Source organism: Ascaphus truei, chromosome 7 (genome assembly GCF_040206685.1).
Source record: "Ascaphus truei isolate aAscTru1 chromosome 7, aAscTru1.hap1, whole genome shotgun sequence".
Taxonomy (NCBI): domain Eukaryota; kingdom Metazoa; phylum Chordata; class Amphibia; order Anura; family Ascaphidae; genus Ascaphus; species Ascaphus truei.
In genome coordinates, this window is record NC_134489.1 from 110164511 (window position 1) to 110190841 (window position 26331).

Below are 26331 nucleotides of genomic sequence, written 5' to 3' on the forward strand. Positions count from 1 at the left end.
TTGCAGCGTGGAACAGAGAGCGAGCTTTGCAGCGTGGAATAGAGAGCGAGCTTTGCAGCGCGTGGAATAGAGAGCGAGCTTTGCAGCGCGTGGAACAGAGAGCGAGCTTTGCAGCGCGTGGAATAGAGAGCGAGCTTTGCAGCGTGGAATAGAGAGCGAGCTTTGCAGCGTGTGGAATAGAGAGCGAGCTTTGCAGCGTGTGGAATAGAGAGCGAGCTTTGCAGCGTGGAATAGAGAGCGAGCTTTGCAGCGTGTGGAATAGAGAGCGAGCTTTGCAGCGTGTGGAATAGAGAGCGAGCTTTGCAGCGCGTGGAATAGAGAGCGAGCTTTGCAGCGTGGAATAGAGAGCGAGCTTTGCAGCGCGTGGAATAGAGAGCGAGCTTTGCAGCGCGTGGAACAGAGAGCGAGCTTTGCAGCGTGGAATAGAGAGCGAGCTTTGCAGCGTGTGGAATAGAGAGCGAGCTTTGCAGCGCGTGGAATAGAGAGCGAGCTTTGCAGCGTGGAATAGAGAGCGAGCTTTGCAGCGTGTGGAATAGAGAGCGAGCTTTGCAGCGTGTGGAACAGAGAGCGAGCTTTGCAACGCGTGGAATAGAGAGCGAGCTTTGCAGCGTGGAATAGAGAGCGAGCTTTGCAGCGTGTGGAATAGAGAGCGAGCTTTGCAGCGTGTGGAATAGAGAGCGAGCTTTGCACCGCGTGGAATAGAGAGCGAGCTTTGCAGCGTGGAATAGAGAGCGAGCTTTGCAGCGCGTGGAATAGAGAGCGAGCTTTGCAGCGCGTGGAACAGAGAGCGAGCTTTGCAGCATGGAATAGAGAGCGAGCTTTGCAGCGTGTGGAATAGAGAGCGAGCTTTGCAGCGCGTGGAATAGAGAGCGAGCTTTGCAGCGTGGAATAGAGAGCGAGCTTTGCAGCGTGTGGAATAGAGAGCGAGCTTTGCAGCGCGTGGAACAGAGAGCGAGCTTTGCAACGCGTGGAATAGAGAGCGAGCTTTGCAGCGCGTGGAATAGAGAGCGAGCTTTGCAGCGTGGAATAGAGAGCGAGCTTTGCAGCGCGTGGAACAGAGAGCGAGCTTTGCAGCGTGGAATAGAGAGCGAGCTTTGCAGCGTGTGGAATAGAGAGCGAGCTTTGCAGCGTGTGGAATAGAGAGCGAGCTTTGCAGCGCGTGGAATAGAGAGCGAGCTTTGCAGCGTGGAATAGAGAGCGAGCTTTGCAGCGCGTGGAATAGAGAGCGAGCTTTGCAGCGCGTGGAACAGAGAGCGAGCTTTGCAACGCGTGGAATAGAGAGCGAGCTTTGCAGCGTGGAATAGAGAGCGAGCTTTGCAGCGCGTGGAACAGAGAGCGAGCTTTGCAGCGTGCAATAGAGAGCGAGCTTTGCAGCGTGGAATAGAGAGCGAGCTTTGCAGCGTGGAACAGAGAGCGAGCTTTGCAGCGTGGAATAGAGAGCGAGCTTTGCAGCGTGGAACAGAGAGCGAGCTTTGCAGCGTGGAATAGAGAGCGAGCTTTGCAGCGCGTGGAATAGAGAGCGAGCTTTGCAGCGCGTTGAATAGAGAGCGAGCTTTGCAGCGCGTGGAATAGAGAGCGAGCTTTGCAGCGCGTGGAATAGAGAGCGAGCTTTGCAGCGCGTGGAATAGAGAGCGAGCTTTGCAGCGCGTGGAATAGAGAGCGAGCTTTGCAGCGCGTGGAACAGAGAGCGAGCTTTGCAGCGCGTGGAATAGAGAGCGAGCTTTGCAGCGTGGAACAGAGAGCGAGCTTTGCAGCGCGTGGAATAGAGAGCGAGCTTTGCAGCGTGGAACAGAGAGCGAGCTTTGCAGCGTGGAACAGAGAGCAAGCTTTGCAGCGTGGAACAGAGAGCGAGCTTTGCAGCGTGGAACAGAGAGCGAGCTTTGCAGCGCGTGGAATAGAGAGCGAGCTTTGCAGCACGTGGAACAGAGAGCGAGCTTTGCAGCGCGTGGAATAGAGAGCGAGCTTTGCAGCGCGTGGAACAGAGAGCGAGCTTTGCAGCGTGGAACAGAGCGAGCTTTGCAGCGCGTGGAATAGAGAGCGAGCTTTGCAGCGCGTGGAATAGAGAGCGAGCTTTGCAGCGTGGAACAGAGAGCGAGCTTTGCAGCGCGTGGAACAGAGAGCGAGCTTTGCAGCGCGTGGAACAGAGAGCGAGCTTTGCAGCGCGTGGAATAGAGAGCGAGCTTTGCAGCGCGTGGAACAGAGAGCGAGCTTTGCAGCGTGGAACAGAGCGAGCTTTGCAGCGCGTGGAACAGAGAGCGAGCTTTGCAGCGCGTGGAATAGAGAGCGAGCTTTGCAGCGTAGAACAGAGAGCGAGCTTTGCAGCGCGTGGAACAGAGAGCGAGCTTTGCAGCGCGTGGAATAGAGAGCGAGCTTTGCAGCGCGTGGAATAGAGAGCGAGCTTTGCAGCGTGGAACAGACAGCGAGCTTTGCAGCGTGGAATAGAGAGCGAGCTTTGCAGCGTGTGGAACAGAGAGCGAGCTTTGCAGCGCGTGGAATAGAGAGCGAGCTTTGCAGCGCGTGGAATAGAGAGCGAGCTTTGCAGCGCGTGGAACAGAGAGCGAGCTTTGCAGCGCGTGGAATAGAGAGCGAGCTTTGCAGCGTGGAACAGAGAGCGAGCTTTGCAGCGTGGAACAGAGAGCGAGCTTTGCAGCGCGTGGAATAGAGAGCGAGCTTTGCAGCGCGTGGAATAGAGAGCGAGCTTTGCAGCGCGTGGAATAGAGAGCGAGCTTTGCAGCGCGTGGAATAGAGAGCGAGCTTTGCAGCGCGTGGAATAGAGAGCGAGCTTTGCAGCGCGTGGAACAGAGAGCGAGCTTTGCAGCGTGGAACAGAGAGCGAGCTTTGCAGCGCGTGGAACAGAGAGCGAGCTTTGCAGCGCGTGGAATAGAGAGCGAGCTTTGCAGCGCGTGGAATAGAGAGCGAGCTTTGCAGCGCGTTGAATAGAGAGCGAGCTTTGCAGCGCGTGGAATAGAGAGCGAGCTTTGCAGCGCGTGGAATAGAGAGCGAGCTTTGCAGCGCGTGGAATAGAGAGCGAGCTTTGCAGCGCGTGGAATAGAGAGCGAGCTTTGCAGCGCGTGGAATAGAGAGCGAGCTTTGCAGCGCGTGGAATAGAGAGCGAGCTTTGCAGCGCGTGGAATAGAGAGCGAGCTTTGCAGCGTGTTGAACAGAGAGCGAGCTTTGCAGCGCGTGGAACAGAGAGCGAGCTTTGCAGCGCGTGGAATAGAGAGCGAGCTTTGCAGCGTGGAATAGAGAGCGAGCTTTGCAGCGTGGAACAGAGAGCGAGCTTTGCAGCGTGGAACAGAGAGCGAGCTTTGCAGCGTGGAACAGAGAGCGAGCTTTGCAGCGCGTGGAACAGAGAGCGAGCTTTGCAGCGCGTGGAATAGAGAGCGAGCTTTGCAGCGTGGAACAGAGAGCGAGCTTTGCAGCGCGTGGAATAGAGAGCGAGCTTTGCAGCGCGTGGAATAGAGAGCGAGCTTTGCAGCGCGTGGAATAGAGAGCGAGCTTTGCAGCGCGTGGAATAGAGAGCGAGCTTTGCAGCGCGTGGAACAGAGAGCGAGCTTTGCAGCGTGGAACAGAGAGCGAGCTTTGCAGCGCGTGGAACAGAGAGCGAGCTTTGCAGCGCGTGGAATAGAGAGCGAGCTTTGCAGCGCGTGGAATAGAGAGCGAGCTTTGCAGCGTGGAACAGAGAGCGAGCTTTGCAGCGCGTGGAATAGAGAGCGAGCTTTGCAGCGTGGAACAGAGAGCGAGCTTTGCAGCGTGGAATAGAGAGCGAGCTTTGCAGCGCGTGGAATAGAGAGCGAGCTTTGCAGCGCGTTGAACAGAGAGCGAGCTTTGCAGCGCGTGGAATAGAGAGCGAGCTTTGCAGCGTGGAACAGAGAGCGAGCTTTGCAGCGCGTGGAACAGAGAGCGAGCTTTGCAGCGCGTGGAACAGAGCGAGCTTTGCAGCGCGTGGAACAGAGAGAGAGCTTTGCAGTGCGTGGAATAGAGAGCGAGCTTTGCAGCGCGTGGAATAGAGAGCGAGCTTTGCAGCGCGTTGAATAGAGAGCGAGCTTTGCAGCGCGTGGAATAGAGAGCGAGCTTTGCAGAGCGTGGAACAGAGAGCGAGCTTTGCAGCATGGAATAGAGAGCGAGCTTTGCAGCGCGTGGAACAGAGAGCGAGCTTTGCAGCGTGGAATAGAGAGCGAGCTTTGCAGCGCGTGGAATAGAGAGCGAGCTTTGCAGCGCGTGGAATAGAGAGCGAGCTTTGCAGCGCGTTGAACAGAGAGCGAGCTTTGCAGCGCGTGGAATAGAGAGCGAGCTTTGCAGCGTGGAACAGAGAGCGAGCTTTGCAGCGCGTGGAACAGAGAGCGAGCTTTGCAGCGCGTGGAACAGAGCGAGCTTTGCAGCGCGTGGAACAGAGAGAGAGCTTTGCAGTGCGTGGAATAGAGAGCGAGCTTTGCAGCGCGTGGAATAGAGAGCGAGCTTTGCAGCGCGTTGAATAGAGAGCGAGCTTTGCAGCGCGTGGAATAGAGAGCGAGCTTTGCAGAGCGTGGAACAGAGAGCGAGCTTTGCAGCATGGAATAGAGAGCGAGCTTTGCAGCGCGTGGAACAGAGAGCGAGCTTTGCAGCGTGGAATAGAGAGCGAGCTTTGCAGCGCGTGGAATAGAGAGCGAGCTTTGCAGCGCGTGGAATAGAGAGCGAGCTTTGCAGCGTGGAATAGAGAGCGAGCTTTGCAGCGTGGAATAGAGAGCGAGCTTTGCAGCGCGTGGAATAGAGAGCGAGCTTTGCAGCGCGTGGAATAGAGAGCGAGCTTTGCAGCGCGTGGAATAGAGAGCGAGCTTTGCAGCGCGTGGAATAGAGAGCGAGCTTTGCAGCGCGTGGAATAGAGAGCGAGCTTTGCAGCGCGTGGAACATAGAGCGAGCTTTGCAGCGCGTGGAATAGAGAGCGAGCTTTGCAGCGTGGAATAGAGAGCGAGCTTTGCAGCGCGTGGAACAGAGAGCGAGCTTTGCAGCGTGTGGAACAGAGAGCGAGCTTTGCAGCGTGTGGAACAGAGAGCGAGCTTTGCAGCGCGTGGAACAGAGAGCGAGCTTTGCAGCGCGTGGAACAGAGAGCGAGCTTTGCAGCGCTTGGAATAGAGAGCGAGCTTTGCAGTGCGTGGAATAGAGAGCGAGCTTTGCAGCGCGTGGAATAGAGAGCGAGCTTTGCAGCGTGGAACAGAGAGCGAGCTTTGCAGCGCGTGGAATAGAGAGCGAGCTTTGCAGCGCGTGGAATAGAGAGCGAGCTTTGCAGCGCGTGGAATAGAGAGCGAGCTTTGCAGCGCGTGGAACAGAGAGCGAGCTTTGCAGCGTGGAACAGAGAGCGAGCTTTGCAGCGCGTGGAACAGAAAGCGAGCTTTGCAGCGCGTGGAACAGAGAGCGAGCTTTGCAGCGCGTGGAATAGAGAGCGAGCTTTGCAGCGTGGAACAGAGAGCGAGCTTTGCAGCGCGTGGAATAGAGAGCGAGCTTTGCAGCGTGGAACAGAGAGCGAGCTTTGCCGCGTGGAACAGAGAGCGAGCTTTGCAGCGCGTGGAATAGAGAGCGAGCTTTGCAGCGCGTTGAACAGAGAGCGAGCTTTGCAGCGCGTGGAACAGAGAGCGAGCTTTGCAGCGCGTGGAACAGAGAGCGAGCTTTGCAGCGCGTGGAACAGAGCGAGCTTTGCAGCGCGTGGAACAGAGAGAGAGCTTTGCAGCGCGTGGAACAGAGAGCGAGCTTTGCAGCGCGTGGAACAGAGAGCGAGCTTTGCAGCGCGTGGAATAGAGAGCGAGCTTTGCAGCGCGTGGAATAGAGAGCGAGCTTTGAAGCGCGTGGAATAGAGAGCGAGCTTTGCAGCGCGTTGAATAGAGAGCGAGCTTTGCAGCGCGTGGAACAGAGAGCGAGCTTTGCAGCGCGTGGAACAGAGAGCGAGCTTTGCAGCGCGTGGAACAGAGAGCGAGCTTTGCAGCGCGTGGAACAGAGAGCGAGCTTTGCAGCGCGTGGAACAGAGAGCGAGCTTTGCAACGCGTGGAATAGAGAGCGAGCTTTGCAACGCGTGGAATAGAGAGCGAGCTTTGCAGCGCGTGGAATAGAGAGCGAGCTTTGCAGCGCGTGGAATAGAGAGCGAGCTTTGCAGCGCGTGGAACAGAGAGCGAGCTTTGCAGCGCGTGGAATAGAGAGCGAGCTTTGCAGCATGGAATAGAGAGCGAGCTTTGCAGCGCGTGGAACAGAGAGCGAGCTTTGCAGCGTGGAATAGAGAGCGAGCTTTGCAGCGCGTGGAACAGAGAGCGAGCTTTGCAGCGCGTGGAATAGAGAGCGAGCTTTGCAGCGCGTGGAACAGAGAGCGAGCTTTGCAGCGCGTGGAATAGAGAGCGAGCTTTGCAGCGCGTGGAATAGAGAGCGAGCTTTGCAGCGCGTGGAATAGAGAGCGAGCTTTGCAGCGTGGAATAGAGAGCGAGCTTTGCAGCGCGTGGAATAGAGAGCGAGCTTTGCAGCGCGTGGAATAGAGAGCGAGCTTTGCAGCGTGTGGAATAGAGAGCGAGCTTTGCAGCGTGTGGAACAGAGAGCGAGCTTTGCAGCGCGTGAAATAGAGAGCGAGCTTTGCAGCGCGTGGAACAGAGAGCGAGCTTTGCAGCGCGTGGAATAGAGAGCGAGCTTTGCAGCGCGTGGAACAGAGAGCGAGCTTTGCAGCGCGTGGAACAGAGAGCGAGCTTTGCAGCGCGTGGAATAGAGAGCGAGCTTTGCAGCGCGTGGAATAGAGAGCGAGCTTTGCAGCGCGTGGAACAGAGAGCGAGCTTTGCAGCGCGTGGAATAGAGAGCGAGCTTTGCAGCGCGTGGAACAGAGAGCGAGCTTTGCAGCGCGTGGAATAGAGAGCGAGCTTTTCAGCGCGTGGAACAGAGAGCGAGCTTTGCAGCGTGTGGAATAGAGAGCGAGCTTTGCAGCTCGTGGAACAGAGAGCGAGCTTTGCAGCTCGTGTAATAGAGAGCGAGCTTTGCAGCGCGTGGAATAGAGAGCGAGCTTTGCAGCGCGTTGAATAGAGAGCGAGCTTTGCAGCGCATGGAATAGAGAGCGAGCTTTGCAGCGCGTGGAATAGAGAGCGAGCTTTGCAGCGCGTGGAACAGAGAGCGAGCTTTGCAGCGCGTGGAATAGAGAGCGAGTTTTGCAGCGCGTGGAATAGAGAGCGAGCTTTGCAGCGCGTGGAATAGAGAGCGAGCTTTGCAGCGCGTGGAATAGAGAGCGAGCTTTGCAGCGCGTGGAACAGAGAGCGAGCTTTGCAGCGCGTGGAACAGAGAGCGAGCTTTGCAGCGCGTGGAATAGAGAGCGAGCTTTGCAGCGCGTGGAATAGAGAGCGAGCTTTGCAGCGCGTGGAACAGAGAGCGAGCTTTGCAGCGCGTGGAATAGAGAGCGAGCTTTGCAGCGCGTGGAACAGAGAGCGAGCTTTGCAGCGCGTGGAATAGAGAGCGAGCTTTTCAGCGCGTGGAACAGAGAGCGAGCTTTGCAGCGTGTGGAATAGAGAGCGAGCTTTGCAGCTCGTGGAACAGAGAGCGAGCTTTGCAGCTCGTGTAATAGAGAGCGAGCTTTGCAGCGCGTGGAATAGAGAGCGAGCTTTGCAGCGCGTTGAATAGAGAGCGAGCTTTGCAGCGCATGGAATAGAGAGCGAGCTTTGCAGCGCGTGGAATAGAGAGCGAGCTTTGCAGCGCGTGGAACAGAGAGCGAGCTTTGCAGCGCGTGGAATAGAGAGCGAGTTTTGCAGCGCGTGGAATAGAGAGCGAGCTTTGCAGCGCGTGGAATAGAGAGCGAGCTTTGCAGCGCGTGGAATAGAGAGCGAGCTTTGCAGCGCGTGGAACAGAGAGCGAGCTTTGCAGCGTGTGGAATAGAGAGCGAGCTTTGCAGCGCGTGGAATAGAGAGCGAGCTTTGCAGCGCGTTGAATAGAGAGCGAGCTTTGCAGCGCATGGAATAGAGAGCGAGCTTTGCAGCGCGTGGAATAGAGAGCGAGCTTTGCAGCGCGTGGAACAGAGAGCGAGCTTTGCAGCGCGTGGAATAGAGAGCGAGTTTTGCAGCGCGTGGAATAGAGAGCGAGCTTTGCAGCGCGTGGAATAGAGAGCGAGCTTTGCAGCGCGTGGAATAGAGAGCGAGCTTTGCAGCGCGTGGAACAGAGAGCGAGCTTTGCAGCGTGTGGAATAGAGAGCGAACTTTGCAGCGCGTGGAATAGAGAGCGAGCTTTGCAGCGCGTGGAACAGAGAGCGAGCTTTGCAGCGCGTGGAGCAGAGAGCGAGCTTTGCAGCGCGTGGAACAGAGAGCGAGCTTTGCAGCGCGTGGAACAGAGAGCGAGCTTTGCAGCGTGGAATAGAGATCTTTGCATCCAGGCAAAGCCGAGCGTTTGTGTCTTCACATTTTGTGCTAAGAGGGGCATTGTCATCGTGTCTCTTGGCAGCGATGTGTCAAAGTGGCCGGTGTGCGTGAGATTGGGATACGGGGAGATAATCTGTCTAATTCTGTATCTCTGCCAGTTTCTAAACATTTTCTTACTGCCAAAAACTCCCTGTCTAATGATCTGCGTTATAAACAAGAAACCCAGTCTTCAAAGTATCAATCAGGGGCGGTCAACTCGAGTCCTCAAGGGCCACCAACAGGTCAGGTTCTCAGGATATCCCTGCTTCAGCACGAGTGGCTTAATCAGTGGCTCAGCTTCAGCACAGGTGGCTTAATCAGACTGAGCCACCTGTGCTGAAGCAGGGATATTCTGAAAACCTGACCTGTCGGTGGCCCTTGAGGACTGAGTTGGCCACTCCTGGTCTAAATGTAAAAATAATGTAAAGATGTACGTTTTATTTATAGTATACACTTACCATTCCACCATCTTTTTAAAGAAAACGACACTTCTTTTATAAATGCTTGGTGTTTTTGCAGTATAAACATTACAGGAATCTGTAAAACACTGAGCCCAGTCCCAAAGTTTTGTAACAAGTTCAGATTTTTTTTTCTGGGACACAGAGTGACAGAATGACGGTGTTTCCAGGCCGCACGGCTGTGTGTAATGTGTGTTTTTCTGGGACACAGAGTGACAGAATGACGGTGTTTCCAGGCCGCACGGCTGTGTGTAATGTGTGTTTTTCTGGGACACAGAGTGACAGAATGACGGTGTTTCCAGGCCGCACGGCTGTGTGTAATGTGTGTTTTTCTGGGACACAGAGTGACAGAATGACGGTGTTTCCAGGCCGCACGGCTGTGTGTAACGTGTGTTTTTCTGGGACACAGAGTGACAGAATGACGGTGTTTCCAGGCCGCACGGCTGTGTGTAATGTGTGTTTTTCTGGGACACAGAGTGACAGAATGACGGTGTTTCCAGGCCGCACGGCTGTGTGTAACGTGTGTTTTTCTGGGACACAGAGTGACAGAATGACGGTGTTTCCAGGCCGCACGGCTGTGTGTAACGTGTGTTTTTCTGGGACAATGAGTGACAGAATGACGGTGTTTCCAGGCCGCACGGCTGTGTGTAATGTGTGTTTTTCTGGGACACAGCGTGACAGAATGACGGTGTTTCCAGGCCGCACGGCTGTGTGTAATGTGTGTTTTTCTGGGACACAGAGTGACAGAATGACGGTGTTTCCAGGCCGCACGGCTGTGTGTAATGTGTGTTTTTCTGGGACACAGAGTGACAGAATGACGGTGTTTCCAGGCCGCACGGCTGTGTGTAATGTGTGTTTTTCTGGGACACAGAGTGACAGAATGACGGTGTTTCCAGGCCGCACGGCTGTGTGTAATGTGTGTTTTTCTGGGACACAGAGTGACAGAATGACGGTGTTTCCAGGCCGCACGGCTGTGTGTAACGTGTGTTTTTCTGGGACACAGAGTGACAGAATGACGGTGTTTCCAGGCCGCACGGCTGTGTGTAATGTGTGTTTTTCTGGGACACAGAGTGACAGAATGACGGTGTTTCCAGGCCGCACGGCTGTGTGTAATGTGTGTTTTTCTGGGACACAGAGTGACAGAATGACGGTGTTTCCAGGCCGCACGGCTGTGTGTAATGTGTGTTTTTCTGGGACACAGAGTGACAGAATGACGGTGTTTCCAGGCCGCACGGCTGTGTGTAACGTGTGTTTTTCTGGGACACAGAGTGACAGAATGACGGTGTTTCCAGGCCGCACGGCTGTGTGTAATGTGTGTTTTTCTGGGACACAGAGTGACAGAATGACGGTGTTTCCAGGCCGCACGGCTGTGTGTAATGTGTGTTTTTCTGGGACACAGTGACAGAATGACGGTGTTTCCAGGCCGCACGGCTGTGTGTAATGTGTGTTTTTCTGGGACACAGAGTGACAGAATGACGGTGTTTCCAGGCCGCACGGCTGTGTGTAATGTGTGTTTTTCTGGGACACAGCGTGACAGAATGACGGTGTTTCCAGGCCGCACGGCTGTGTGTAATGTGTGTTTTTCTGGGACACAGAGTGACAGAATGACGGTGTTTCCAGGCCGCACGGCTGTGTGTAATGTGTGTTTTTCTGGGACACAGAGTGACAGAATGACGGTGTTTCCAGGCCGCACGGCTGTGTGTAATGTGTGTTTTTCTGGGACACAGAGTGACAGAATGACGGTGTTTCCAGGCCGCATGGCTGTGTGTAACGTGTGTTTTTCTGGGACACAGAGTGACAGAATGACGGTGTTTCCAGGCCGCACGGCTGTGTGTAATGTGTGTTTTTCTGGGACACAGAGTGACAGAATGACGGTGTTTCCAGGCCGCACGGCTGTGTGTAATGTGTGTTTTTCTGGGACACAGAGTGACAGAATGACGGTGTTTCCAGGCCGCACGGCTGTGTGTAATGTGTGTTTTTCTGGGACACAGAGTGACAGAATGACGGTGTTTCCAGGCCGCACGGCTGTGTGTAATGTGTGTTTTTCTGGGACACAGAGTGACAGAATGACGGTGTTTCCAGGCCGCACGGCTGTGTGTAACGTGTGTTTTTCTGGGACACAGAGTGACAGAATGACGGTGTTTCCAGGCCGCACGGCTGTGTGTAATGTGTGTTTTTCTGGGGCACAGAGTGACAGAATGACGGTGTTTCCAGGCCGCACGGCTGTGTGTAATGTGTGTTTTTCTGGGACACAGAGTGACAGAATGACGGTGTTTCCAGGCCGCACGGCTGTGTGTAATGTGTGTTTTTCTGGGACACAGAGTGACAGAATGACGGTGTTTCCAGGCCGCACGGCTGTGTGTAATGTGTGTTTTTCTGGGACACAGAGTGACAGAATGACGGTGTTTCCAGGCCGCATGGCTGTGTGTAATGTGTGTTTTTCTGGGACACAGAGTGACAGAATGACGGTGTTTCCAGGCCGCACGGCTGTGTGTAATGTGTGTTTTTCTGGGACACAGAGTGACAGAATGACGGTGTTTCCAGGCCGCACGGCTGTGTGTAATGTGTGTTTTTCTGGGACACAGAGTGACAGAATGACGGTGTTTCCAGGCCGCACGGCTGTGTGTAATGTGTGTTTTTCTGGGACACAGAGTGACAGAATGACGGTGTTTCCAGGCCGCACGGCTGTGTGTAATGTGTGTTTTTCTGGGACACAGCGTGACAGAATGACGGTGTTTCCAGGCCGCACGGCTGTGTGTAATGTGTGTTTTTCTGGGACACAGAGTGACAGAATGACGGTGTTTCCAGGCCGCACGGCTGTGTGTAACGTGTGTTTTTCTGGGACACAGAGTGACAGAATGACGGTGTTTCCAGGCCGCACGGCTGTGTGTAACGTGTGTTTTTCTGGGACACAGAGTGACAGAATGACGGTGTTTCCAGGCCGCACGGCTGTGTGTAATGTGTGTTTTTCTGGGACACAGAGTGACAGAATGACGGTGTTTCCAGGCCGCACGGCTGTGTGTAATGTGTGTTTTTCTGGGACACAGAGTGACAGAATGACGGTGTTTCCAGGCCGCACGGCTGTGTGTAATGTGTGTTGTTCTGGGACACAGAGTGACAGAATGACGGTGTTTCCAGGCCGCACGGCTGTGTGTAATGTGTGTTTTTCTGGGACACAGAGTGACAGAATGACGGTGTTTCCAGGCCGCACGGCTGTGTGTAATGTGTGTTTTTCTGGGACACAGAGTGACAGAATGACGGTGTTTCCAGGCCGCACGGCTGTGTGTAATGTGTGTTTTTCTGGGACACAGAGTGACAGAATGACGGTGTTTCCAGGCCGCACGGCTGTGTGTAATGTGTGTTTTTCTGGGACACAGAGTGACAGAATGACGGTGTTTCCAGGCCGCACGGCTGTGTGTAATGTGTGTTTTTCTGGGACACAGAGTGACAGAATGACGGTGTTTCCAGGCCGCACGGCTGTGTGTAATGTGTGTTTTTCTGGGACACAGAGTGACAGAATGACGGTGTTTCCAGGCCGCACGGCTGTGTGTAACGTGTGTTTTTCTGGGACACAGAGTGACAGAATGACGGTGTTTCCAGGCCGCACGGCTGTGTGTAATGTGTGTTTTTCTGGGACACAGAGTGACAGAATGACGGTGTTTCCAGGCCGCACGGCTGTGTGTAATGTGTGTTTTTCTGGGACACAGAGTGACAGAATGACGGTGTTTCCAGGCCGCACGGCTGTGTGTAATGTGTGTTTTTCTGGGACACAGAGTGACAGAATAACGGTGTTTCCAGGCCGCACGGCTGTGTGTAATGTGTGTTTTTCTGGGACACAGAGTGACAGAATGACGGTGTTTCCAGGCCGCACGGCTGTGTGTAACGTGTGTTTTTTCCCCTTGCTTTCTCAGGCTCGTTTCGGAACGAAGGTTTAAAAGCTACAGATGTGCTGCCCACGCTGAAGGAGAAAGTGGCCTTTGTGTCAGGTGAGCTCACTTACAGACAGGTGACGTGTACATCGGAAAGGTGCGCTGGCGTTTTACGCAGTGTGCTGAACTCCCAGCTGTGTGAAATCACTCAGCCATTTAACGTATCCTTCACCATTTCTAACAGTAACATGTGCTTAATATCTTTACCATGGTCACGTTTCCCTTAAAGAAAAAGGACGGGGAATTGTACAGCGCCAAATGTAATCCAACGTAAATAAGAAGTATATAGGGGATATAAGGAGACACATTCCGGCTGCAATGTCAGACTCCGCGGCAGGAATGCAGTGTGATGTCATCAACAGTAATTGCTATCTTATAATATGTGTCATACTTGTGCGATTCACACTCAGCTGGGGACTTGTACAACCAGTAAAATGATTTTGTTGTACAACTGAATGATAAAATGTAGCGTGGCTGCTATCTGCGATTCTGCTTTTAGCCAACCTCTCTCAGGTTTGGGAATAGGAAGCCCCCCTGGATTACAGGTTTGGGAATAGGAAGCCCCCCTGGATTACAGGTTTGGGAATAGGAAGCCCCCCTGGATTACAGGTTTGGGAATAGGAAGCCCCCTTGGATTACAGGTTTGGGAATAAGAAGCCCCCTTGGATTACAGGTTTGGGAATAGGAAGCCCCCCTGGATTACAGGTTTGGGAATAGGAAGCCCCCCTGCATTACAGGTTTGGGAATAGGAAGCCCCCCTGGATTACAGGTTTGGGAATAGGAAGCCCCCCTGGATTACAGGTTTGGGAATAGGAAGCCCCCCTGGATTACAGGTTTGGGAATAGGAAGCCCCCCTGGATTACAGGTTTGGGAATAGGAAGCCCCCCTGGATTACAGGTTTGGGAATAGGAAGCCCCCCTGGATTACAGGTTTGGGAATAGGAAGCCCCCCTGGATTACAGGTTTGGGAATAGGAAGCCCCCCTGGATTACAGGTTTGGGAATAGGAAGCCCCCCTGGATTACAGAGTTTATGTTTTACTGAGTTTTTGTGACAAACTAATTCGAGTTTAGAATGTAAAGGAGCTGTTCCTTGGGCACTACACACAATGCAACTTGTGTTGCTCTTACATTGTGCTGTTGTTGTTGTTGTTGTTGTGTTTAGTGCATGATTGCGCTGCGGGAGATGTTGACACTTTACAAATAAACAATAATCTACTATATATTTCTCAAAGTGTCCTATGTGTCGCTGTCTGTCTGTCTGTATGTGTCTCCCTGTGTCCCTCCCTGTGTCCCTAGCGGCAATCAGATTGGACCTTGGGCCAGGCCAATGAGATTGCTCCCTTGGCCCGCCCGCCCCCGCACACCTCTCATTGGCCTGAGGCGGAGTGACGACACACACACACACCGGGACCCGCGCACCTCCTCCTCTCCCCGGGTCTCCCGCTTTCCCACACTTTTTCCTCCCCCCCCCCGGCCGTGTGCAAGGTGAGGAAACGCAGGGGAATGGGTTATTTAATGCGTCCAAGACTCACCCTGCCCTTTGCCCCCCCTACCCTCCCTGCCCCCCCCTACCCTCCCTGCCCTTTGCCCCCCCTGCCCTTTGCCCCCCTTTGCCTCCCCTGCCCTCCCTCCCCCTGCCCTTTGCCCCCCCTGCCCTCCCTCCCAATGCCCTTTGCCCCCCCTGCCCTCCCTCCCAATGCCCTTTGCCCTCCCTCTCAATGCCCTTTGCCCCCCCTGCCCTCCCTCCCAATGCCCTTTGCCCCCTGCCCTCCCTCCCCCTGACCTTTGCCCCCTGCCCTCCCTCCCAATGCCCTTTGCCCCCCCTGCCCTCCCTCCCAATGCCCTTTGCCCCCTGCCCTCCCTCCCCCTGACCTTTGCCCCCCTGCCCTCCCTCCCTATGCCCTTTGCCCCCCCTGCCCTCCCTCCCAATGCCCTTTGCCTCCTGCCCACCCTCCCCCTGACCTTTGCCCCCCTGCCCTCCCTCCCAATGCCCTTTGCCCCCTGCCCTCCCTCCCCCTGCCCTCCCTCCCAATGCCCCCTGCCCCCCCTGCCCTTTGCCACCTGCCCTCCCTCCCCCTGACCTTTGCCCCCTGTACTCCCTCCCCCTGACCTTTGCCCCCTGCCCTCCCTCCCCCTGACCTTTGCCCCCTGCCCTCCCTTCCCCTGCCCTTGCCCCCTGCCCTCCCTCCCCCTGCCCTTTGCCCCCCTGCCCTTTGGCCTCTTGCCCCCCTCCCTCCTTGCCCTCTTGCCCCCCTCCCTGCCCTCTTGCCCCCCTCCCTCCCTGCCCTCTTGCCCCCCCTGCCCTTTGCCCCCCTCCCTCCCTGCCCCCCTCCCCCTCCCTTCCCCCCTCCCTCCCCCCCTCCCTCCCTGCCCTCTTGCCCCCCTCCCTCCCTGCCATCTTGCCCCCCTGCCCCCTTTCCCCCCTGCCCTCCCTGCCCTCTTGCCCCTCCCTGCCCTTAGCCCCCCCGCCCCTCCCTGCCCTTTGGCCGCCCCTCCCCGCCCTTTGGCCCCCCCGCCCCTCCCTGCCCTTTGGCCCCCCCGCCCCTCCCTGCCCTTTGGCCCCCCCCGCCCCTCCCTGCCCTTTGGCCCCCCCCGCCCCTCCCTGCCCTTTGGCCCCCCCGCCCCTCCCTGCCCTTTGGCCCCCCTGCCCCTCCCTGCTCTTTGGCCCTCTCGCCCCTCCCTGCCCTTTTGCACCCCCGCCCCTCCCTGCCCTTTGGCACCCCCGCCCCTCCCTGCCCTTTGGCCCCCCCGCCCCTCCCGGCCCTCTTGACCCCCCCGCCCCTCCCTGCCCTTTGCCCCCCCCCCGCCCTTCCCTGCCCTTTGCCCCCCCCCGCCCCTCCCTGCCCTTTGCCCTCCCCGCCCTTCCACGCCCCTTGGCCCCCCCCCGCCCTTCCACTCCATGCCCCCTGCCCTTCCACGCCCGGGCAACGCCGGATATATCAGCTAGTAACAATAATAAAAATGACAGATGCCAGCAATGTTAAATGACAAACTCAAAATCTGCCCCAGCTTCCACATGCACCCCGCATTTCTCACACACTTGTCCTTGTGAGTTCATCTTGTATAGAGCAAGGGGGGATTGTTTCATATTTTGACTAATTAACCCCCCCCCCCCGCGCCCCACACCTGGAATCTAAGGGGTTAAAGGCGAATTCATGCGAGGTTCAAAATCAACGTTATCTTTTTAGCCAGATGTGGCAGTTAAATAACCTGCTGTAATCCGGGATAATCGCTAATCCTGGCGGCATTGTGCATTTCAGAGGCTTCGGCGCGGTACGCCTGCGGATTAAGCTGCTAGCTGGAACCAGATCGCTGTATGCAGCACTACACCTACTGGAAGTTTAATTGTGATGTTATCAAATCGTCTTAACCCCCTGCGCGCTGGAGGGCTAAGACGTTCTCATAAGACTGGAAAGACCAGGGAAATGTGTGCGGAGGCGTTTTTATACACTGCGCAGATTTCTGCTTGAAGCTGCGTCCAATATAAGAAACGTACATTAGTCCCGACTGCAAAACTGGAAGAAATAACATCAGAGAGGAGGAAACTCCACGGCTCACGCTGGGGTTTTTTTGTTTTGAGGAGTCTGGTGATATTTTTTTCCTCTATTAAGGATATCCCTGCCTCAGCACAGGTAAGTCAGTCTTTGACTGAGCCACTGATTGAGCCACCTGTGCTGAAGCAGGGATATCCTGAAACCCTGACCTGTTAGTGGCCCTTGAGAACTGGAGTTGCCCACCCTTGCTCCTGTCTTTGGGGGGGGGGGGGGGGGGGAGACAGAATTAGATACATCGCAAAAATCTGCATCCGGTTACTCTCCAAATTACAAGATGGTCCAATTATTGCAGAATGAAAGCAAAGTCCTATGACAACGGGAAATGGCGATGAGATACAAAGGGGTTTTCTTTATCCGCCAGAGCAGCGATCGCGCTGTTTACGGCTGAAACTTCCCACTGATCTCAGGATCCATTTTTGGAAAACTCCATAATATTTTTTCTAATATAATCAATGTACTTTTGTCCCAAATTGATTTCTTTAATCTCGCTGCTATTTTATTTAACGAAGAACCTCTCAGTGAAGGGAGTAGGTCAGCGGGCACTGCTAGCAAAAAGATGATGAGGCTGGCATGCGCTAAAAAAGGCCCTTATTTAAACCATGAGCAAAAATCGGATAAAAAGAGGGAGAGACCCCCCTGTGCGCTCTAACGCGTTTCACCCCTGTGCGCTCTAACGCGTTTCACGCCTGTGGGGCTTTGCTATTTTATTTACATTAGGGTTAGCATTAGCACCGGGGTTATGGGACATCGTGACAGATGTAGAAAACAATGATAAATCTGGTGCTGTTTTTTAAGCAGTTGGGGAACTTTGATATGTAAGAGGCTGATTATAAAAGTCTTGTGACTGCAAAGCTGTGGCAAAAAACAGCATCAGATTTATTAAACAGAAAAAGTATATTTGTTGCAAAGTGGGGTTTCGTTACACAGTTTCACAGTTATGTAGTTACATTGTTGCATAGTTACACGGCTACACAGTAACATCGTTACACGGTTACATTGTTGCATAGTTAAAACCAGTTACATTGTTGCATAGTTACACAGTTACATAGTTACACAGTTATGCAGTTACAGTTATGTAGTTACACAGTTAGGCTAAGGCCCCGCTCCCTCAGTCAGCGCGCCCGCACTGTATGCAGGCAGCGCGCTGAGAGGCACAGACCGCTATCTGCGGTCTGTACGGAGCGGGAGCCGGAGCAGGGGGGGCGGGCGTGGTTTGAGCGGGGGGGGCGTGGTTTGAACCGAGGGTCCGTCCGTTCGTACCCCCCTACCCTTCTCCGGTGTGCAGGAGCTCATTGCGGGCTGACACACAGCTCAACAGGCCGCCTCCCTACAAGCTCCTTCCCTGCTCCCCTGCTTACCTCCTCATTGGCTCACACGCGCACCACGTGACGCGTCAACGCTCCAGAACACCACCTTCTGGTAGCAGTTGCCGGTTGGCGTGTCACAGCACGTAGTGAGCCACGGAGGGAGGAGGCAGCGGGGACCAACAGATTGCAGGTAAGGGGCTGGTGGCGCACGCGGCCGCATGCGCCACCGGACGCAGCAGGACAAAGGCCTTATGTAGTTACACAGTTATATAGTTACGTTGTTGCATAGTTACACTGGTGCATAGCTGCATAGTTACATTGTTATATAGTTACACAGTACGTGGTTGCATAGTTACACAGATACATAGTTACACAGTTACACTGTTACATTGTTGCACAGCTACATTGTTGCACAGTTACGGCGTTACATGGTTACATAGTTACACAGATACATAGTTACACAGTTACATTGTTGCATACTTACACAGTTACATTGTTGTACAGCTACATTGTTGCACAGTTACATGGTTGCATAGTTACACAGATACATAGTTACACAGTTACATTGTTGCACAGTTACACTGTTGCACAGTTACATGGTTGCATAGTTACACAGTTACGTCGTTACACAGTTACGTCGTTACACAGTTACGTAGTTACATGGTTGCATAGTTACACAGATACACAGATACACAGTTACATTGTTGCATAGTAGATGATGTTGAAAAAATACATATTTATTTATTTTATTTATAAAATGTGTTACCAGGAAGTAACACAGTGAGAGTTACCTCTCGTTTTCAGGTATGTCCTTGGCACGGAGTTATGATGACAAATACATGGATACATTAAGTGAACAGGGTGCAAAAAAGGGTGTGTTTATAGCGCTAATGCTCTAAGATACTAATTAGTGTTAACTATTATATTGTGATACTGTATATAACAAAAAAAAACTTATACATATAATCAAGGCTGCCTGGAAAAACTGACCGTTGCAGATCAGACAAGATAACAAAAAACAAACACAATCCGACATATAAAAAAATGTCCAAATATGAAATGATGGAATGTGACTGTAACAGGGGAGTTATCCCTGTTCAGGTAATCCAGCAGCGTGGTGGTTAACTGCTGGTAGTCAATTAACAAACACCACCTGCCTGATTAGGTTGCTTAGAAAAGCCTGTCCTTTGAGACAGGAAGGGAGATTGTCCTCGACTCTCACAACTTGTGAGACTGACATGGGGACAGACGTCTTGAGTATACCAGAAGAGGCTGCTTGCAAGACACAGGGGAAACTTCTAAACCTGAATGCTGACAAACCCTGAGGAAAAGGTAGCAACCAGGAACAGAGAAGATTTTCCCTCCAAACTACAACGAACAGATAAGACTTTCATTTATAAGACTTTTTTTTATATCTGTTCATTTCATGATATATGTCTGGGGGCTGGGAGACATGCTTATCTAAAGGGAGTGGTGGACTGCATAGGATTTCACTAGAAATACTCCCAAGTGAATTGAAGCTTTGTTTACCCCTTGTTTGGATGGTTTCCTGATGTTAAGGAAACAGGCGCAATAAAAGCCTTATTTAATTTCACCATAACCAGTCTCCCTTGCATACCTCTGTGAGCATCCGCCTACATATGGTCGTCAGAAGTGGGACGAGAGGTGGTTCTTGAAGTTAGAAGGAACCCGGAGTTGGCTGTGAATTTTTTTGTGTGTTTTTTTGCCTACAAACAGTCTGAGCAACATAAACAAAAAGATCTCATGCAGCAGAGACCAGAGTTAAAGTGATACACACCCATGCAGGAAATCTACACTGCACTGAAACTTACAAAACCACAGATGGACTCTTTTCCCCAATCCCAAGAGGAGAGAGCGAGAGACTGCTGAAGCAGGTAAACCTTATTTGCCTATCACAAATAAAGTGTAATATGGTCATTGAAATAGGGGTGTTTCCTTCCAGCTGTAGTCAGGGTTCAAGAAGTAAGTTAGCCCTTAAAAGGGATAGGCGTTTGTTGTTTTCAAATGTTTCGCTGAAGCAGTGAATACAGATGGTGACATGCGAGCGGTACTGATTCTGCAAGTAAAGGCTGTCACACCGCATAGGACTACCAGTTGTGAATGTTGTATATGCAGAGAAGTGTGAAAATTGATGCAAGACTGTGCTGAAGCAGGGGAATTTTCAGTAAACAAGTGCTGAGGGTAAAATTGCCCTACTGGGGAAAAGGAATTGCTGAGCTGTGTAAAAGGTATCCCAAAGTGTAAAGAGTGAATGTCATAATACCCAAAGTTGAGACTGAACTCACGCAGAAAACCGCATTATTTGGCTGAAGCGGAGGGATTGCACCTAGCAAGTAAATGGTGTAAAGCAAACAGAATTTTTACCTAGCAATTACACATCCGGTATACCTAATGAGAGATTACACCTAGCAAGTAAATGGTGTAAAGCAAATAGAAGTTTTACCTAGCAACTGCACATCCCGTATACCTAATGAGAGAAAATGCGTGCACAGTACTGCTGATATTGTAAACTTACCCAAGAGAGAAAAAGTCTACAGAGATGCCTGTGAGAGCTACGACCTCTACAAGCAAAATATGCCCACCTGTAGGACTACCACAATTGGGGGTTCTAGCAAATACAGTGGCAAAAGCTGCAATAGCGCCTCCTGAGGTCAGGAAGAAAATTACACCTGATAGCCCCAAAATGGAGGACAAGATGCAGCGTTCCTGTAATGAACCCTACCCCACGGAAGAGTGGCCCTTCCAGTACAATAAAGAGGAATACATCTCTTACGGGGAACCCGAACCGAGTCACACCCACAAAACAACCCAAGACTGGTGGGGGTGCCTGAACTCGGCACGAACCGAAAAGACCGCTCTCTATGATGACGAATATGGTCGATAAGAGAGAGCGGGAGCAGCAGATCACCCAATATTTCTGTCAGCTAAAGCAACCACAAGAAAAGCCTGGCGTATATAATGAAGCTGCTAAAGTATCAAATAAAGAAGGAGACCACAGTATTCCGGATGGGACGGAGTCATCCAAAACAAAAAGGCGGAAAAAGAAAAAGAAAAGCGGTTCTTCACTTACTGTGGAAGGAACAGACACGTACGCAGATCCTGTGGAGAGAAAGGGGGACCGAGTTGCCCTGCAGCCTAGAGAAAATGGAGAATTCGTCCCGCGGTTAACCGAATATCCAGAGGGCCCAAGGCAGAAGTCGTGTACCCCAAAGAAGTGTCTGTCCGGTGCCAACAGTGAGGAACCCTCAACCAACCATCCCAGGGAAGCGGAGCCGGAACCAGTGAGTGACGATCCCTTGACCAGCCCTGAAGATGCCTTGAAAAATGCTAGGCATGACTGTGATATGCTCCGTGAACAATTGAAACAAAAGAAAGATGGTTACACAGAGCTACAGAAAAATAACGTAAAGCTACAGAAAGATGTGCTCACAATTTACTCTTTGGCCAGGACAGAATTGGACGATCTCAAGACTGAGCTAAATACTGCGAACGCTACTATTTCCGCCATGGATGAAAAGCAGAGCCAATCTGATAAAATGATGGCTAAGCTGAAGCGGAAGTATGAGGAGGCACTGAAGCAGATGACAGTCTTTCAACAAGAGGTTCACACTCTTCGCGTAGAGCTGAATGCCTCACAACAGGAGGTCAACAGTGTCCGGACAGAGGTGGACGTATCTCAGAAGGAGGTTCAGACACTCCGCAGAGCACTGGGTGCCTCACATCATGAGACCAACAGCCGCACAGACCTGGAAGTCTCAAGAAAGGAACTACACAGTCTCACTGAGGAGCTGGACATTTCTAAAGAAACTATTTTCAATCTTAATACAGATCTCAAAGTCTCTCAGAAGGAGCTTCAGACCCTCAACCTAGAGAAGGAAGTCTCACGCCAGGAGACTGTCATTCTCAAAGCAGATGTGCATAAATGGAAGGAGGACTGCAAGGAGGCCCTGAATAATACAGAGACTGAAGAAGGAGAACATTTAAGATTAAAAAGAGAAAACTGAAAACTGGAAGAAGAAAATTTTCATTTGACAGACGAAGTCAAGGAAAAGAATGAAAAGCTGCACGATCTTAAGGAAATAAATAGACTGTTGGAAGGTGAGAAGTTTGAAGCAGAGCACCGATTGCAGAACCAACTGCAAGGTCTGCGTACGCACCTCCAGATCTCTGAGGAGAAGCAGCGAACTCTGCAGGAAGACAATCTGCAGGCTGTGAAAGAAATACAAGTGCTGCAGGAACGTCTGATTACCCAGTATGTCACCGCAAAGCAGCATGAGAAACTGAAGGCTACCCTGAGCATCACCAAAGCATCGCTAAAGGCCAAGCTTAGAACCCAGGTGACTCGGCACAAAAGGGAGCACAAGAAGGTCCAGAAACTGAAACAAGTAACTGTGGCCCGAGCAAAGAAGTGCATAGTGCTTCACAATGCAATAAAAATGTGGAAGCAAGCTCAGAGAAAGCAAAGCATGCAGATAAATTCCCTGAAAAGAGACTTGCAAGACGCACTCAAAAAACAGGGATCTCTCGCGGATGAGATGAAAGTTCTACAAGGACAAGTATTGACCCTGACTAAGCGTCAGTATCCCACAGCCACAAAGTCCCATGAAGACAAGGGTACAGTGAGAGCTGGGAATACCGCTCGTCTGAAAGACAAGGTTGCAAAATTTGAACCACCTAAACAAGCACTAGCAAAACCTTCAGCCACCCAACAGGCAATAAAAGAAGGTACACGTGCTGAATCAAATCCAGAAGAATCCTTTGTGACGGGAGCTTTGTGACAGGCTATTAATAATACACAAAATATATATATATATAACTGGGTTGAGCTGGGATGAGACTTAGATATGATAAAATATAATTTATTCCTTGATAAAGGTGAACACACAAAATGTACAAATAACAGGCAAAATATAGACACTTACTTAAAGATTAGGACAAGAAAGCCATCAGGATACAGGATGGCCATTTCTTCCACATTTCAGTTGACATCACAGCAAGACAGGCAGGTCAGGAAGACTTTGCATGAAGACATGCAGACATGAAGACATTTGAATGAAACACTGAGTAAGGGAGGACTCTGACTTATATATCATTTTAACCCTTCTCTACACTCACGGCGCCGAGCCATCTAGCAAAAGTCCTTTTGAAGCTCTTTGAAGCTGATTTTGGACTTGCAAGATATCACACTTAAAAACCAAACAGTTCCTAGTTCCTGTGATACAGAAATATGTGCGCAACCCAAAATTCACCTTACAACAAAATCCACACACTATGGTGTTAGAGTGCAATAATTAATGTGCATAGGGTGTGATACTATTGTATAAAAATGTATACAAAACCATATAGGAAGGCGTATGCTGCTAAACTGAAAGAGTGGCTCAGCACTCAAAACACTAGGAGAAAAAGACAAAAAGAACAGCGCAAAACGCAATAGTGAAGTATATAAGTACAAATTATATTTGTGAAAAAATGGTGAGTATTAAGCGTACATTTAGGCAGAAAAGTAAAAGCATATCTGTGCAATCATCAGCACAATGTTACCACAATGGAAAGCCTCTGGATGGAATGGTGTAGCCCTCTGGTGCAGCAGCTGTCTTCTGGAAAGTCACAGTGATATCTCTCACTTGCCACTTGCAGGGGTCCAGGATAAGTGAGAGATATCACTGTGACTTTCCAGAAGACAGCTGCTGCACCAGAGGGCTACACCATTCCATCCAGAGGCTTTCCATTGTGGTAACATTGTGCTGATGATTGCACAGATATGCTTTTACTTTTCTGCCTAAATGTACGCTTAATACTCACCATTTTTTCACAAATATAATTTGTACTTATATACTTCACTATTGCGTTTTGCGCTGTTCTTTTTGTCTTTTTCTTTTAGTTCCTAGTTCCTGCCTCCAACATAAACAATTAGGCACTTTAGCCTTTGATCACCAGGCTATGTAAATTCTAGCAAGATGTTCTTCCTGCTCATTATCATAACAGATGGAGTCTGCAGTGTCCAGAACAAAACCAAAATTCCATATACTGCACCGACACACTTTATTCGAGTAAATACCCGGTATGTACCTGGCAGATACCTGGAATGCGCCACTCCTAACCTCTGACAAGCCCCGTTGCATTTGCCTGCCCAGCCTGGGTTCATGCCTGGCTGATGGGCGGCTGATCTGTTAAATGATAATGATTAGGATTTAATAGGCTGCAATGCTTCGCGTGTCTACCAGATGGCATAAATTCATGAATTGTAATGCAGTTTATATATATATACTGTGCAGTATTGCAGCCAGCGGGAATAAAATGCTTCAATCCCTGCTTGGAAAATAACTCAATGTACTCGGGCAGAAAACAGTCACAAACCTCAATACACCCGGGTATACCCGAATTCGTGGGACTAGCCAAGCTCGAATAAAGTGTGTCGCCAGTGTATACTGTAAATAACTTCATAAGTTCAGTTCAGTAGTACTTACTGGCACGCGAGTCATATTAATACATTCCGTCACACCTGACGCTCCCAATGAGACTAAATATTACCATGTACTACTAAAATTAAGAGAGATATTAATATCTGCCTCTTAGTATCTGTTAAACCTCAGGTGTCTGTATCCGTTAGTTGCGGGTAAGTCCCACGAATACACCTATGTAACTCTTAGCACGTTCAGCCAAGGACATCTCATAATATTCTTATATTTAATAAGGTCACCCATTCTTATATCAGCTGGTGTAACCGCACCCCTTGCCCCCATCAATAAATCCTTTGAAGCAGGGACCCCTGGGTAGTGGACATTTGTCACCTGGTTTTAGATTACACACTCAATGCCCCAGACCTCTTGAAGCAGAGGCATTTGTAAGTGTGAGTTATAACGCTCACAACCCACTCTAGCTTCCTGCAAACAGGTATTAACATACTGTACACTAAAAACCCCTTCTGCTTTTCACATTCAACTTCAATCAAGCCCTTTGAAGACTAGATTTTCTGAAAAGACACAATACAGTTGTATTTTCTTAAACTGTAGCTTTTTAACCCCTTAAACCCCAGTGGGTGTGGTGCAGACACTGGCATAACAATAAAACACGGGGACAGGGGAATATACATTTTCATGTTATAACAAGGGTTAAATCACATTTCTGGACCTCAGCCCAGTTAACCCCTGGCTTCCCAGGTGAGGGTAGAGGGTGGCCAATTGGGGTGTAACCCCTTTAATCCCGGGCCAAATCCTCATGACCGTCACATCCTTAGCTGATGAAGCTGAAAAGATTGGACATTCTCTGGAAGTGGGTGTGGAATTACAACTTAATCCCAAAGAGGCTGAACTAGCAACCCCATTGAGTGGGAACAGGGCAGAGAGACAGCTTCAACAGCAGAAAACCCAAAGGGCTGTTTTTAAACGCTCTGCAACTGCTGCCATACAGTCTGCCTACAATAAAACGAGCACCCGGCGGGAGGGAAATCTCATGACCGGGCACATAGCAAAAAGACTATACTTAGAAAAAGTCCTTCTCGAGCGACTGAGGAGTGCTGATCTCAAGCACCTTCGGGAGGAGACACAAATAAACTGAAGAAAGAGCTCCAATTCCAGCGGGACTGAGGGTTCTCTTCCTCCATCCACTCTCATTCAAGTCACAGAGATATCTAGAATGAGAGTGGAAGGATGGGCTTTGGCCGTGGCAAGCCCGAGCTTCCCACAAACAGGGGAGGTATGTAACAGGGGAGTTATCCCTATTCAGGATATATGCCTCTAATCCAGCAGTGTGGTGGTTAACTGCTGGTAGTCAATTAACAAACACCACCTGCCTGATTAGGTTGCTTAGAAAAGCCTGCCCTTTGAGACTGACATGGGGACAGAATTCTTGAGTCTACCAGAAGAGGCTACTTGCAAGACACAGGGGAAACTTCTAAACCTGAATGCTGACAAACCCTGAGGAAAAGGTAGCAACCAGGAACAGAGAAGATGTTCCCTCCAAACCACAAGGAACAGATAAGACTTTCATTTATAAGACTTTTTTTTATATCTGTTCATTTCATGATATATGTCTGGGGGCTGGGAGACATGCTTATCTAAGGGAGTTGTGGACTCCATAGGATTTCACTAGAAATACTCCCAAGTGAATTGAAGCTTTGTTTACCCCTTGTTTGGATGGTTTCCTGATGTTAAGGAAACAGGCGCAATAAAAGCCTTATTTAATTTCACCATAACCAGTCTTCCTTGCATACCTCTGTGAGCATCCACCTACAGTGACCAAACATTAGTGTCCAGTCTGGATGATCTGGGAACCTCCAGATGTATCCCGGGGACTGCCACATAATATGTGAAAATAAGCACACGAGAAAATCATAGTGTATAACTGTTAAAGACTGATGGCAAAACAATACTGACAGACTGACACACTGACACACTGACACACTGACACACTGACACACTGACACTGACACACTGACACTGACACACTGACACACTAACACTGACACACTAACACTGACACACTAACACTGACACACTGACACACTGACACACTGACACACTGACACACTGACACACTAACACTGACACACTAACTACACCAAATTAACAAACTTACAAATCAAATAGACCAGGGAATTTCTAGGGGGGGCGCGGCGGTTACATGGGCCCTGCGCTCTTCCCCACGGCAATTAAATTAAATGCCGGGGGTGGCGTGAGGCC

General features: G+C 51.2%; 1 protein-coding gene across 1 annotated transcript in view; it reads left to right on the forward strand.

Annotated features, from left to right (window-relative positions):
• The window catches only part of LOC142499873 (kalirin-like), a 376918-nt gene that overhangs the window by 196782 nt on the left and 153805 nt on the right, over window positions 1-26331 (forward strand). The window contains 1 exon segment of the mRNA XM_075609896.1: window positions 12751-12825. Coding sequence (XP_075466011.1) covers window positions 12751-12825 — 75 coding nt within the window.